The following is a 16481-nucleotide window of genomic DNA, read 5'->3' on the forward strand; positions in this document are numbered from 1 at the left end:
AAATTGTTTTTAATTATTAAATCATTGATAATTTGAATTACTATAAGGTAAGCTATCTAAAAATAATCTTTTCTTAGTTCTGTTAATAGAAATTCAGAAGACTACTTTGAAGATGCAGCTGGACCAGCTAAATGAAAGCTCTAACTTTAAAAGTATCACGTATATTAAATTTCTCATTTTGCTACGTATATTGTTGAAAAGTAAATAATCTGACATGCAGCGATGGAATTGAATATTCTAAAATTATGCAGCCACTCAGATTTTGTTTAACATATTGTGTGGTACAGTATTGTGTTTTAAGCTTTATATAATTTAGGTTTTGATCTGTCATTATTGGTATCAGATCGATCTATCAGATAACTTTTTAATTACATTGTTGTGACTGTTCAGCAATACAAATGCTTCCATATTTATAAATTTGACAAGTTTACTTTACTTTTTATAATTATTTCATAAATTGTAATCTCTGTAGAAAGTGTTATAATTGCAGAAATCAGCAGATTCCTCTATTAACACAACTGCATTCAGAGTATTTCATGTTAGTGAAAAGTGCGAAATTTGTATCATTTGTGAAATTCATTGGGGGAAGCTCATCACAGAATTTTTGGTGTGTTGGATGTATTTGTTTTTAATTAACACAATGCATTTTAAATTTTTAAAAAAGCAGATTAAATTTTTTCATGTAATTCCTCCTGTATTTTTTTAAACCAGCTGGCTGACACCAACGCAAAAATATAGGTTTTAAGTTTGAATGTTCAGTTCTCGTAAAATATCTAATGCTTGCAGTTTTGCAGATTTTTTTTCCTCAAGCCTTTGCGTCAATTATTATTATAGTCTGTACATTTTGGAATGGTTATGTATGTGTAAACAAAGTGCAAAGAATTTATAGAAATTAGCATTTGACTTCAGGATTTCATTTTGTCTGATTTGTTGTATTTAATATACTACCTGTGTATTTTAATTTTGTTCTTAAATTTCTGTGCCTCACCATTGCCCAGATTGGAATGAGATGAGCAAGTTGCGTTGGATTCCTCCATGTTCAAGATGTCTTATAATGAAACCCAAGCCATCAGAGCTCTTTATTGTTAGAAATATACCACTGATAATTACATTGATTCCATGATTAACCTTAAATGCAGACATAGTAGAAGCTAGATTGGATCTTGAAGTTTTATAAAATGTTAAAATTATAGTATTGGGATTTGGCTATCTATGCCCAATGCTGTTTGTTTTTTTCATTGGTACTGCCTTGTTTCATTTCTTGATATCACTATATTTTCAGATGCTTGCTTTTGCTTAATTTTTAAGCACTATGTTCAGTAACAAGCTTGAGTATAGCTTTTTTATTAACATGTTGTGTTGAAAGAATTGATCTTTTGTTCAAGTAAATCTCGAATCCATAGTATTGATTCTGAAATATGTTTAAGTAATTTTTCATTATTGACCATCTAAAGTTTTTTTAGTGTTAACTAAAACGCTTTTTTTTTGGTCAGTGATTATAAAGCCTATGTTTGAAAAAGTATTTCAGGTGTAGGATTTTATTGTTGTGCAGATGTTTGTGACCCATATTCTTTGCAAATCGATGAACAAAAATGATCATCGATGTGTTCTGAATACAGTATTTCTTGCTACTTCATTCAGCAGTTCTTAAAATTACCATGAAAGTAATCTACTTGTAGGAAACAAACTTCATTTTGCAACTAAAGAATATGATCTTTTTGTAAGGCTAAACATTTAGTGTATATGGTGATTGCAAGCAAATCAAGTTTGCATTCCAATCCTCAGGATAACAGTGAATAATCTTGGGAAAGTGGGGAAAAATACAATACAAGGATAGGATCCAGAGAGGTTTATGAGAATGATCTGGGAATTAAAGGGTTAATGTATGAGGATCATTTGAAGGCTCTGGGCCTGTACTTGCTGGAGTTTAGAAGAGTGAGATCTCATTGAACCCAATTGAATATTAAAAGCCTAAATAAAGTGGACGTGGAGAAGATTTTCCTATAGTGGGGGAATCTAGGACCAGAGGGCACAGCCTCTGAATACAAAGATGTCCCTTTAGAACAGAGGAGGAATTTCTTTAACCAGAGGGTGGTGAATCTGTGGAATTCATTACCACAAATGGCTGATGAGTTGGATATATTTAAAGTGGAGCTTGATAGGTTCTGGTTCTTGATTAGCAAGGGTTTCAGATGTTACAGGGAAAGCCGGGGTGGTTGAGAGGGATAATAAATGAGCATCGACAGAATGGTGGAGCAGACCTGGTGGGCCAAATGAGCTGAATTAGGCCGCAAGTCTTATTGTCTTATGGTCTAAAAAATAACAATTCCTCACTGGCATCCAAGTTACTACGGTTCTTGGCAGAGGTGATATTAAATAGAAGTTTCTCTGCTCCTTGATAATATCAGTCTCTGAAGCAGTGATGACGTAACAGGCATCTACTTGGATTTTGCGTGTGCAGTTTTGTGGAATTTATAAGCAACTTGCATTGCTGATTTGCAGAGTTCATCTCCAAAAATGAACTAGATAGAAAAATCAATGTTTATCTGACCTAAACGATTTGCAATATACAATATTTCCAATGATGAGTTGATTAAACAGCATTGTAATTCTGGCCCAAATGGGCCGAGGGCATGTTGCTCAAGTTGAGGGCAACTTGCCAGCCTGTATTAATCAGTCTGGTTGTGCAATAGGAGATGCTGAATTGCCAAGCTTGGGTTGAGATGATAAAATATTGTTTTCAATGTATGAGCCATGTACCTTAACAAATGTAAAATCAGTGTTGTTAAGGAGTAGCAGTAGAATCATGTGTTTACGTTGTAAAATGAGTACTTTGATGTTTTATGACAGTTTTGAAAGGGCCAAAAAGAGGGTAGGATGTAATTTCTATGATAGATCAACTTAAAATGGTGTATATATCAGGAAGTCTTCCCAAAATGCAGGCCACAACATCAGTGTGTTTCTGGTCTTTACCACACTGGTCCTTTTTCATACTGTCGGGCATAAACTTCACTCCAGGTGCTTGGAAGCCAGTAGTATTTGCTTACTTTGTAATTATCTATAGATTGCAAGTAAGGATAAGTTTCAAGCTTTGCAAATTGTTCAAATTTTGTGATCAATAAGATTTCCCATACTCTCTGCTGTTTGCTAAGTGGGCAGTTCCATCACTGATCATAGAGTTTGTGAGATATTGGAGATTTTTCAAGAAGTATTTTTTTTCTACAATTGAAGTACCTATAGGGGATTAGTATCATAATAATAATAAGCATAATAAGCAATTTACACACAGGACTTTATTGTAGATGTGATGTGGTTTGAAAGCATAGTTGGAATTAATTCTGTGGGTATTTCAGAGACAGAGTCTAGTCTTTTTTTGTGTTTGAATTTATTCAAAAGAAATAAATACAACAGATGGTACACGAATACATTTATAGTTAGCCTGGCATTGATATCTCTGTGCATGTGCTATTGTGATGAACCTGAACTTCCCATATGAAAGCAATATGATCTAATTGTAATTTTTTCTGATGACTTTAAGTTGGTGCGAAAAGGTACTTAGCATTATAAAATAATAATGAGTTGATATGAATTAAATTTCCACTTGACTAAATCTTGGGTGTCATTATTCAATGTTGATCAAATTAAACTAAGAAATGCCAAACATCTAGAAACTACCTTTGCAACACAAGACTGTCCAGCCTAATTTAAAACCTTATTAGAATGGAATAAAAATACTAGAAGTATTGGAAGCCATGTGCTTTGGTGAATAGAAGAACCAAGTTAATGTTTTGTATGACTTGCCTTTCATCAGAGTTTGAAACAGTTAACTAAAACTCAAGGTGCGGGGGAAATATCCATAATGTAGAAGTGCAATGATATAAGAGATGGTAATGCAGGGTTAAAGATGTACATTTGGGCAAGTGGGTAATTAATTTAAACGTGAATAAAAATAACAGTGGTGATTGGACTTTTTTTTATATTGGGCATTATAAAATGGCACAAATACAGGGAACATGGTGATCTTGGAGGGTTAATTTTGGAAAGATTAAAACTGGGGGAGGAGAGGTTATGGACTGATTAGAAATTGGAAATTGTTTAATTGGTTATAAGGTCTGTTTTTGCTTAAGGATAGACCAGTTAAAGACAATAATCGTGTACGATGGGTAAATGGACCTTTTGTGTTTGTTGTCATAAGGGAGCGGCATTCTTGATCTCAAGTTTAGAGAGGCTTGGTTAAGGGAGAATACCCAGTTGTGGATGGTTTAGCTTAAGATCAGTGACAATTTGCATGGATGAAGGTCTCAATATTAAATAAGCTGAGATAGCTGGAGATTGACAGTCTTCCAAATGGATCATGAGTTTTCTGTAAAAGGATGATTTAATGAAGAGAAGACAACATCTGAGATGCACTGCTAACATCACTGTTGACTGATCTTGTTCTGAGTAAATTTCAGTGGATATAGGATTGAGCAAATGCTAAAGAAAATATGAGAAAGTACCTCTCATAATAAATAGTTTAAGCATGGATATACAGCAGCTTTCCACTCATTAAGCCAGCCATAGTGTTGTAGAGGGCTGAATGTAGTCACAGATATGCAAGAGTTAGTATGAGTTTTTTGTGATCTTTATTATACAGATTGAGTATTCAGGGGACAAGTTCAAGATTTTCAGATAACATTTGAGTCTGCTAAACAATAAGGAATATATCAATGGAATGATAAATATCTGACAAATGAAATTGTAATACAAAAATTTGAATATGAAATGCTTTTGGTAGGAACATTTAGAGGTTATGCATGAAGAATGCATTGCACAAGAGAATACTGGACCAGGTGTGTGTGTCATTTATTGAGGTTTAGACAAGTTGTGTCTTTTTCAAAATTTACTGAGAGGCTCATTGTGCACCCCACACTGATTTGACAGCAGCTGGATGGAATTATCAGGATTGCTAATGATTACATGGAGTCTGCGATTAAAATGAGGTAGCAGGAAAGTTCATTTTTAAAAAAAAAACCTGCCCTGGCTGCTAGCAGTCCTTGGAAAGCTCATCTTTTTAAAAGGAGTAGGCTGTGACAACATCAGATATTTGTGGGAAGAAATGAGGCACACTGTGTATCTTAGTGTGATCAAATGAGGCTTACACTAAAAAGCGTGGTTCTCCAATGTAGATAGCGGGACTCTGTCCACTGGGTGTAAGGGTGAGAAGTGAAGGACCTAAGAATTAAATGATTGGCAAAAGGACCAAGCATGACAAAATTGAATTGACTATTTCTTACATCCTTCACATACATGAGGAGTAAAAATCTTATGTCTCTGTCTAAATGTTCAATATGCAATTTATAATGAGTAGTATGTACAACAGGACAGTCAATATAACATAAAAATACAATTGTATCAGCAAGAATTAATCAGTCTGATGGCCTGGTGGATGAAGCTGTCCCAGAGCCTGTTGGTCCTGGCATTTGTGCTGCGGTACCATTTCCCAGATGGTTTGTGGTTGGAGTGACTCGGGTCCCCAATGATCCTTTGGGCCCTTTTTACATACCTGTCTTTGTAAATGTCCTGAATAGTGGGAAGTTCACATCTACAGATGCGCTGGGCTGTCCATACCACTCTCTGCAGTGTCCTGCGATTGTGGGGAGTATAGTTCCCATACCAGGCCAGTAAGGATGCTCTCAATTGTGCCCCCTTAGAAAGTTATTTTGATTTGGGGGTCCATACCAAACTTCAACCGTCTGAGGTGAAAGAGGTGCTGTTATGCTTTTTTTTTAACCACACAGCCGGTATGTACAGACCACATAAGATCCTCGGTGATGTGTATACCGTGGAACTTAAAAGCTGTTCACCCTCTCAACCCCAGATCCATTAATGTCAATAGGGGGTAGCCTGTTTTCATTCCTCTTGTAGTTCACAATCAGTTCTTTTGTTTTTGTGACATTGAAGGAGAGGTGGTTTTCTTGACACCACTGTGTCAGGGTGTTGACTTCTCTGTAGGCTGCCTCGTTATATTTTAAGATTAGGCCAATCAATGTAGTATCATCAGCAAATTTAGCTATGGGTGGTGACATAGTCATGGGTATAGAGAGAGTAAAGGAGGGGGCTCAGCACACAGCTTGAGGGGCAGAGGTGAGGGGAGCTCCTTCTTACCATCTGCCGGCAATCTGACAGGAAGTCCAGGATCCAGCTACAAAAGGTAGGATGCAGGCTGAGGCCTCTGAGCTTCTTGTCGAGCCTGGAGGGAATTATGGTGTTGAATACTGAACTGTACTCCCAAGATCTGCCTTCTCATATAAGCATTCCTCACAGTAATTATTCATTTTCTAGAATTCCTTCCCTGAAAGATTATTGGTTTTAGATTCAGATGTAACACTCGAAGGGGGATGAGATTGATACTCTAAGATCAAATAGATTGCATAATTGAGGTAAGAGCTGAAAAGTGTGATAAAACAGGGAAAAAAACTATACAAGTTATTTGCTGCAAACATGCACAAAATAAATTTGATTAAATAGTGCCTTCTGGAAAAAAAATGAACAATTGTACTTGTCAGGTGACTAGCACTGCTAAATTAATGAAATTAGGATGGCTGGTGTAACAGATATAAATTCTAATTTTTGTTGTTTCAGTAAAGAGAACATACAATAAAATGTTTCACTTGTACCTATTAAAATTAAAGTTGAACCAATGAGTATTCAGCATGTTTCCTGTGATTTGGCTCAGTTTTGAACTTTTCTAGAAGGTGAGGCTAGTTGTTTGATGCCAACATTAAGGGCTCTGGCAAAATGATAGTAAACAGATTATGAATATTGCCCCTATTCTGGTGTGGCATCGGAATGAATTAGTAGTCTGTTGGAAGACAAAATGACAAACCATGTATTTCCTTTGAAAACTGATATTTTCAAAGTTCAAATTAAATTTATTATCGAAGTACATGCGTCACCACACACAACCCTGAGATTCCTTTTTTTGTCGGCAATCACAGTAAATACAAGAAACACAATAAAATCAATGAAAGACCACACCCAACAGGGTGGACAACAATCTTTTGTAGGCTTTTCTGTACAAAGGCATTAGTGTTTCCATACCAGTCCATGATGTAGTCAACATGCTCTCCACACATCTATAGAAGTTTGTCAAAATTTGAGATGTCATGCTGAATCTACATAAACCAATAAGAGTAGAGGCACTGCTGTGCTTTCTTTGTAATGGTATTTTTGTGCTGGACCTAGGACAGATCTGCTGAAATGATAAAACCAAGGAATTTAACTCTTTCTGCTTGATCCCCTGATGAGGACTGGCTTATGGGCCTCCATTTTCTTCCCCCTCAAGTCATTAATCATTTCCCTGGTCTTGCTTACATTGAGTGAGAGATTGTTGTTGTAGCACCATTCATCCAGATTTTCAATCTCCCTCCAAATGCTTATTTGTCACTACCTTTGATTCAGCCAATGATCAGGGTCAACTTAAATAAGGTACTGGAGCTGTGCTTAGCCTCACAGTCATAAGTATAAAGCAAGTAGAGCAAAGATCTAAGCACACAGCTCTGTTGTGACAGTAGGCAAATCGAAGTGGATCCAAGTTGCTTCTTATGCAGGAGTTGATAGGTTTCATCACCAACCTCAAAGCACTTCATCACAGTGGATGTAAATGCTACTTGATAGTTGTTGAGGAAGGTTACCATGTTCTTCGTAGGTACTGGTATAATTGAAGCCTGTATGAAGCAGCTGGTTACTTCATACTGCTGAAGCAAAAGGTTAAAGATATTGAACGCTCCTGCCAGTTGATCAGTACAGGTCTTAATCTGCCACGTACCCATCTGAGCGGGATGCTTTCCGCGGGTTCATCCTCCTGAAGGACGCTCTTACATCAGCCTCAGACAGAGATCACAGTCATCGGAGGCTGTGGGAGGTCAAGAAGGTGCTTTCATAATAGGCAAAGCAAGCATAAAAGGCATTGAGCTCACCTGGGAGAGAAATTTTGTCACCTATGTCACTTGGTTTCATTTTGTATGAGATGATAGCTGTCGAGCATCCTTCAGTAATTTAAGTTTGGTCTGTAATTGCCACTTCAATCAATATGGCAGGAGTTGCCACCTGCTTTCTCTGGATAATTTACATATTCCTGCACAGTTCTGAATTGGACACTAACCATAGTTTTTGGCTTGGTGATTCACCACATGCAGAATCTGACAACCTGTAAATTACTGTGGAATTATCCACCTTCTGCACAGAGGTCCCTAGTATAGAGTATGAAAACTGTGGTGCCAATTTCTCCACTGTTGCACCATTACTGAATGTTAATCAGGTCAGAGTGAATCCCAAATTGCACTTAACTGCTGTAACTATAATGTTTTGACTTTAAGTGGGAGAGGTTGGCTGCATAATCTTTAGTAGTACTGTTGGCCATTTTTGAAATTGGTAAGCAGGATGATAAACAGTGGCTGTAAGCAACAATAATGCTGTTCATGAAGATTGCATGAGTGCACCACAATTCTTTTCTTTTACACAGCAAGCTATCCAGTTTATTTTTCATTTTCCCTGTCAACATTTATCTAAATGAAAGACGAAGTTCATCAGATTAGCAATGTATTTATTTAAATTTTAACAAATTTTCTTAACCGTGCTTGTAAAACATATTCAATTAATTTCAAAAATTATAGTGAGGGATTTCTATTATTTCTAACATAACTATCCAATTATTATTTTTCATCTTGTAGGTAAGCCTTCGTAAATTTAAAGCCCTTTTGTTGACTACCTGTATCCAAGAAGAAAATTGCACAAATATAAACTATCTTTAGCTGTAAATGACAGCTAGCTAATTTATCAGTAGTTTCCTTTTTAAAGTTGTCAATACAGCCTAATATTATTACAATACTGCACAATAAATTGTCAACCATGAAGACAAACAAAGGGGTGAAATTTAACATATCTTGTACACTAGCTCTGGAGTTCATTTGACAATGTAACCCTCAAGAGCACCTTGGTTCCTTTTCAGCAAGAACTCACACTTACCTGGCTATTATATTTTCTGTAATCTTCGTAGATAGCTTCATGATCATTGTACGAAAAAAATGGTAATTAAATGTTCGTTGTCACAGAGTGAGGTAAAATTATGGTTCTTTGGGATGGAATGATCCTTGATTAGCAACTGATGGAATTATTAGCAGCAACAATGATGTCTTACAAAGGTAGGTATGAGCTACTTACAATTTTAAATATTCTGTTTTGTACTTTTAATGGTTATGTACCAATATAAAGGCTGAGATTATATCCCTTTCAATAAAATCACTTTCATTTTTCATGTAAATAAAATAGCTGTTCTGAAATTATTGATAACAATGTTTTCATATACAAACGTATAATGATTGTGTAGATGATATCTGACTGAGAGATGAATAAAAACTGTCCCTTTCCACTAGGGTTTATTCACTAATGCTTGTAAATTTAAAAAAAAAGACCAGAATTGAAATTATTTAAGCCATCACTAGGGTCTTGCAGTTCTTTAGTGCTTCTTGCATTTTTAGGCAACAGGAAATCAGTAGTAAAATAAACCTGAGTTTCATATTTTCTTTTTTTGTGATGATGACCTTGTACCTGTTTTGGTTTTTTAAATGAACTTTATCTGTATAGTTGAATATTTAGGATTCTGAAGATGTGCTGGATGACTTCTGAAGCAGAGACTTGTATATAGAAGAGTTCAGGAATCGTGGATATGAGTCTCTATGCATTAAGGTATAAATCTGCAGCTGTGCATCATCAAATATCTGATTTGACGGTTCAGCCATCTTTGTGTTGATGACTTCACGCACTCGTGAATCAAGGCTAACCTGGATGTAAAAGAGAAGTATAACTGTAAGTTAACATGAAAGTAATGCAATAACTGTTTAATTTCTCAAGCATAGTAAAAGTTCATTCCCTCAGGTAGTAATTGTATTAAATCAATAGTTGATTTACCAATGTAAAGGCAAACATTTTACAAATAGGAAGTTCTCCACATTGGAAGAGCATCTTAACACTATGACAAATTTGAAGTAATTAAATTCTTAGGTTAGAACCTAGACCCACGGAATAAAAATTCAGAGAAATGAGTTCATCCCACCATAGAACATAGAAATCTACAGCACATTACAGGCCCTTTGACCCACAATGTTGTGCTGACCATGTAGCCTACTCTAGAAACTGCCGAGAATTAACCGACAGCATATCTCTCGATCTTTCTTAGCAACATGTACCTATCGAAGAGTCTCTTAAAAGACCCTATTGTATCCACCACCATCGCCAGCAGTGCATTCCACACACCCGCCACTCTCTGTGTGAAAAACTTAACCCCTGACATCCCCTCTCTACCTACTTCCACGCACCTTAAAATTATGCCCCCTTGTGTTAGCAATTTCAGGCCTGGGATCAAGCTTTTGGCTACGCACACGATTAATGTCTCTCATCATCTTATACACCCGTATCAGGTCAGCTTTCACCCTCCGTCGCTACAAGGAGAAAAAGCCAAGTTCACTCAACCTATTTTCATAAGGCATGCTCTCCAATCCAAGCAAAATCCTTGTGAATCTCCTCTGCACTCTTTCTATAGTATCCACATCCTTCCTATAGTGAGACCAGAACTGAACACAATACTCCAAGTGTGTCTAACCAAGGCCTTGTATAGCTGTAACATGGTAACTGAAATACAAATCCATTTAAGAGTTAATGATTTAGTTTTAAGGAGAGGAAGTATGCCATTTCTGTGATATACTTAATGCCTTTGAAATGGAGAAACAGGGCATTCAGTTGTATGGTACTAGCTATGTTAAAGCAGAAAAAGAACAAAACTAAACATACCGCTTGATGTCAAACTCAGCACTGATTATGGATACACAATTCATTCAACTTGTCAATATGTCTGCAAACGGTGTCTGAAGTGGTGATTGGTAAGGAACAGCTTTATACGTAGTCTCCATTGATTTATACCTTTCAGCTAAGGTACCAGTCCTGTTAAGATCCTTATGAGCATCCTGTCTTGATTTGCTATTTTCAATCTTTCCTCATCTGATGAATCAGTACTGGAAAACAATAGGTGGATTCAGATGAGAAGACCCTGATATGAAGGCAAGAAGGAACTTAAGGAGATAGTGACAAGCTGGGAAGTGACAGATTTCAGATTGTGAAATCTGATGAAGTTGGTGAGTGGAATCAAATAAGGGAAGAATGCTCAGGGGAAGAGGGGTAAGGATAGGGATTAAGTGGATAGAGTATGTGGGTCATAGGTAGACCATGTGAGGAAGAGGAAATAATCTAGGAAACCAAGGGACTGGTTGCGAGTGAGTTTGGAAAGAAGGGAGCCCGTGAGAAGACTTGTGTGGGTGAGGAACGTGAAAGGAACAGAGGGGTTGTGGGTTCCCTGAAATTAGAAAATTCCATGTTCACGCCATTGAGTTGTAGTTAGTCAAACAAATGAGAATATGAGGTGCTGTTCCTCTTGGTTGCGTTTGGGCCTCATGCTGGCAGTGGTGAAAGCTGAGGACAGACGGGTCAGTTTGAAAATGAGATGACTTCAAATGGTTTGGAAATAGATCAGGTTGCCTATTGCAGAGTACTGGTGCTCACCAAAGTGGTTGTCCAGTCTGTGCTTGATCTTGCTAGCATTGAGAAGGCCACATTGAGAGTACCAAATACAATGGACCTCATTGCAGAAGGTGCACAAGAGGTGATGAGAAAAAAAGTTTAGGTACAGGTGTGGCACCTAAGGATGTAGGTAAAAATGCCTGGTGATGGAGAGATGAATGAAGCAGCGAGTCATGGAGAGATTAGTCCTGTGGAAAGCAGAAATGGATGGAGTGGAGAAGACATGTCTGCTGGTGGGATCGCACTGCAGTTGGTGGATATGAAGCATAATGTGTTGTTTGGTAGGGTGAGAGATGAGGACAAGGCAATTCTATCTCTATTCTGACTGTCAGGATAAATGAAACTAGGGGATATGAATGACATCCCAAATGAACACCTTAGTATTCAGCAGGGAGAATGATGTGGCGACTAGAGAATGCAATTTGCTTGATTTGTAAGCACATGTATAAGGAAGGGCAAAGCTTTAGAAATCTTGAAGCACATTAGGGTTGATAAACTCGCATGGTGTAACATTCTATCCAAAATGCAAAAGGTGGCAAAAGAGGAGATTGCTAGCACTAGAGATTTTTGCATCTTTATTAGCCTGAATTAAGTGCCAGAACACTGGAGGAAAGATTTAAAGGATATCTGAGGGGCAAGTTTTTCACATGGAGGATGATGAATATTTGGAACAAGCTGTCAGGAAGTATTGGAGACAGGTGACATTTAAATACTTAAAAGGAACTTAGACAGGTACTTGGATAGAAGAGAAGTAGTGATATCACCCTAATGTAGACAAGTGTAGAAGGGCATCCGGAAAGGCATGGACAAAGTGAGCTGTGAGGACATATTTTTGTGCTGTATGTTTCCATTTGGCCTCAAGTACAGCCAGCAGACTGGGTCTGCTACAGGACAAATAGATTATCCTACTTCATCTCATCCTTGTTCAGCCATCTGTGGCAAATACTTTTAGCTGTATTTGCCCTGATAGAATTGATCACTGCAATAGAGTCTATGGGTCACCAGTAACTTCAACTTCCCTAATAAAGACTGGAACTGGAATATATAAAAATAGTGTAATTGAACACTTTAGAAGATGTCCTTGATGGTGGGAAGGCTAGTGCTCATGATGGAGCTGACTGCGCTGACTCAGCAGCTTTCCCCTTTCCTATACATCGGTGCAACAAGTCAGGATGCTCTCCACAGTCCATCTGTAGAAATCTGCTAGACTCTTTGGTCATACCATATCTCCACCAAATCCTAATATAAGCTGCAGGTGTGCCACCTTTGTAATTGCATCAATATGTTGCACCCAGGATAGACCTTTAGAGATGTTGATACTCAAGAAATTGAAAAAAATTGCCCTTTTTATACTGCAGTCCCCATAATGAAAACCTCTGTGTGGTCTCCCAACTTTCTTTCCAGAAGTCCACAATCAATTTCTTCGTCTTACTGACATACAGTGCAAGGTTGTTGCGACACCACTCAACCAGCTGATCTATCACATTCCTGTAAGCTGTCTTATCAGCATCTGAGATTTTGCCAACAACAATTATGACATTGACAAATTTGTAGATGGCATTTGCACTGTTCCTAGCCACATAGTCAAGGGTATAGAAAGAGTAGAGTATTGGGCTTAAGGTGTGCCAGTGTTGATTATTAGCATGGAGGAGATGTTATTTCCAATCTGTGCTCTCCTGACAGGGAAGTCAAAAATGCAGTTGCAGATGGAGGTACAGCGGCTCAGGAGATGGTGGTGTTTAACGCTGAGCTGTAATCAATAAATAGCAACCTGATGTAGGCATTGTTGTTGTCCGCCTGGTCCGAGGCTGAGTGGAGAGCCAGTAAGATTGCATCTGCTGTAAACCTGTTGTGGTGGTAAGGAAATCAGGAACTAGTGAGAATTAATTGGGAACAGATTTTTTTTTTAATGGGCAAATCCACACCTGATATTTGAAGGGTGTTTAAAGTCCAACTGCATAGAGTACAGGACAAGTATGTTGCAGTGAAAAGGAAGAACAAAGATGGCAAGGTAAGGGGACACTGGATGTCAAGAGAGTTGGTGAATTTAGTTAATTAAAAAGACACTTCTGTAAGGTTTAGGAAGCTAAAATTAGAGACCTTGAAGATTAAAAAGAAGCTAGAAATCATTAAAGGAATTAGGAAAGCCAGAAGGGGCCATGAGAAAAGTCCTTGGCAAATAGGAGTACAGTGAATCCTAAGGCTTTCTATACATTGAGGAAGGGGATATTTACAGAGCAAGTAGGACCATTCAATGATAAAGAAGGCAATGTACTTGAAGGCAGAAGATAAGAACCTAAATGAGTACTTGGCATCAATGTTTACAAAGGACAGGGAGATTTGTGTGGAGTATGCTAATTTGCTAGGACATTAAAGAGCTTAAGAAGGATAAAGTATTATATGAAGTATTAGGTCTCTTAAAGAACATCAAGGTGGATAAATCCCCAGAGTCTGATGCAATATATCTAAGGTTCTTGAGAGAGATAAGAGACGAGCTTGCTGGAGCCTTGACCAATATTGTTGATTGTTGTCTTCTCTATCATATCTTCAAGTGGTAGGTCCTCGGGGATTGGTGAGTAACTACTGTTGTTCTGTTATTCAACAAGTGAAATAAGGGTAATCCTGGAAACTAAGTTACTGGAGAAGGCTCTTGGTGATAGGATTTCTGAGCATTGTTAAACCATTGTTAACTAGGGACAGTCAGCATGCCTTTGTGTCATATCTTAGTTGATTAAATTTTTTTGAGGCGGTGCCAAAGGAGATTGATGAAGTTAGAGCTGTGGATGTGGAGTTTTGTAAGGTATCTGATGAGATCACTCATGGGAGGCTGATGCAGAATATTAAGGATCATGGATTCCATGGTGAATTTGCCATTTGGATTCATAATTGGCTTGCCAATAGAAATTTGAGGTAGTGGTCAATAAAACTTATTCTGACTGGAGGTCTAATTTCCACAGAGGTTTCAGTATGGAATCTGCTTTTTGTGATGTAGATAAATGACCTGGATGAAAATGTTGATGGATAGTTTACTACGTTTACAGAAGATAGGAGATTAGTGTGTTGTGGATAGTATGGAAGACTGGTAAAGAATAGAGCACCATATGGATCAGTTGCAGATATAGTCTGAAAAATGGCAGATAGAGTTTAACTCAGCCAAATGTGGTGTTGCATCTTGAGAGATGAAATGTAAAGAGACAGCAGATTGTTAATGGCAAGAACCAGAACTGTTTATGTTGGATCTTGGAGTCCAAGTCCATAATTTCCTGAACGTGGCTACATATGTAGATTGATATGGAGTAAAAATAAGGCATATGGCATGGTTGCCTTTCTTAGTAAAGCAACTGAGTTCAAGAGTCAGGAAGTCAGGTGCATCCTAAATACTTAGAAAACTAGTTGAGATGCACCTGGATTACTGCATTAGATTCCGCTTGCCCCATTATAGGAAGGATGTTGAGGCTTTGGTGGGGTATAGAAGAGGTTTACCAGGATGCTGCTTGGATTGGAGGGTATGTACTATCAGTAGAGGTTGGACAAACTTGATTGTTTTCTCTGGAGCGTAGAGGCGTAGATAGAGTAGAAAGCTAGTCTACTTTCTCCCAGGGTTGAAATGTCTGATACCAAAGGGCAGGCATTTAATGTGAGAGGGTTTAAGTTCAAAGAAGATGTGAGGGGCAAGTTTTTTGTTTAAACACAGAGTGGTGGATGCTTGGAATGCACTGCCTGCAGAGTTAGTGGAGGCAAATATAATGGTGTTCAAGAGGTTCTTAGGCCTATGATTGCACAGGAATTGGAAGAATATGGTTATAGTGCAGGCAGAAGGGATTAGCTTAGTGGGCATTTCATTACTAATTTAATCAGTTCTGCGCAATATTGTGGGCCAAAGTGCCTGTTCCTGTTCTGTAATTTTCTACATTAATAACAAATAAATGTGCATTACCATTAACAGTAACTTCATGGTTCGTTATATTCCTCATGTTCAAACCAGAGACTCAACCCTTTGTCACTGAAGAGTGCAAAAGGGCAAGTCAGGATTAGTAAGTATTAAGTACAGTATATTGTACCTCCGGCCTGAATAAGACCCACTGAGCCCAATCGTATCACGCAAATCAAGTACTCCATACTACCAAGTTATCAATCCATGCATCTTAATCTTCTGGATTAGCCTACAATGAGGGATCTTGTTGAATGCCTTACTAAAATCCATGTAGAAGACATCCAATGCTGTACAATCATTGATCATATTTGTTACCTCAAAACTCAATCAAATTAGTAAAATATGACCTGCTCCACAGAAAGCCATGCTGACTGTCCTTAATTAGGCCATGCTTTTTCAAATATTCATAAAGCTTACCTCTAAGAATCCTCTTGAACAGCTTCACTGGCACTGACATGAGACTCACTGGTATATAATTCCAGGATTATCCTTATTTCCCTTCTCAAACCAAAGAACAACATTTACTACTCACCAGTCCTCAGGGACCCATCTGTGGCTAGAGAGGACATGAAGATCCAGGTTATGGTATCAGCAAATGTCATCCCTTGCCTTTCAACCTGAGGTATATTGCATCAGGCCTGGAAGACTTTTCTACCCTAACATTCTTTAAGAGATCCATTACTATCTCTTTCTTTACCTCAAAATGCCTCAGCATCATTATCAAGCTGCACACTGATCATTCTACAGTATTGTGCAGAAGGTTTAGGCACATAGCTATAGCTGGGGTGCCAAGACATATATACGGTACTGTATTTCACTATACTACTGCAACAAAAAACATTTCATGAAATGTGTAGGTGATGATAAGCCTGATTTTGATATGGGTCTGTTTTGTGGACTGAGAGTGGGAAGGGGACATAGAGAGGAGAAATCA

At 37.8% G+C, this 16481-nt stretch overlaps 2 protein-coding genes across 7 annotated transcripts in view; one reads left to right on the forward strand and one right to left on the reverse strand.

Moving 5' to 3' along the window:
- tcea2 (transcription elongation factor A (SII), 2) overlaps positions 1–3973 on the forward strand; it is a 61251-nt gene extending 57278 nt beyond the window's left edge. Inside the window, exon 10 of the mRNA XM_063041332.1 lies at positions 78–3973. Coding sequence (XP_062897402.1) covers positions 78–86 — 9 coding nt within the window. The 3' untranslated portion in view covers positions 87–3973. The remainder of the gene's footprint in view (positions 1–77) is intronic.
- Positions 3974–6925: 2952 nt separating this feature from the next.
- LOC134342774 (regulator of G-protein signaling 20-like) overlaps positions 6926–16481 on the reverse strand; it is a 145429-nt gene continuing 135873 nt past the window's right edge. For 5 of the 6 annotated variants that reach the window (XM_063041335.1, XM_063041338.1, XM_063041334.1 and 2 more), the window contains exon 5: positions 7917–9824. In XM_063041335.1, coding sequence (XP_062897405.1) covers positions 9636–9824 — 189 coding nt within the window. In that variant the 3' untranslated portion in view covers positions 7917–9635. The other variant, XR_010017092.1, reaches the window with a different exon arrangement.

Source organism: Mobula hypostoma, chromosome 2, assembly GCF_963921235.1.
Source record: "Mobula hypostoma chromosome 2, sMobHyp1.1, whole genome shotgun sequence".
Lineage (NCBI taxonomy): Eukaryota > Metazoa > Chordata > Chondrichthyes > Myliobatiformes > Myliobatidae > Mobula > Mobula hypostoma.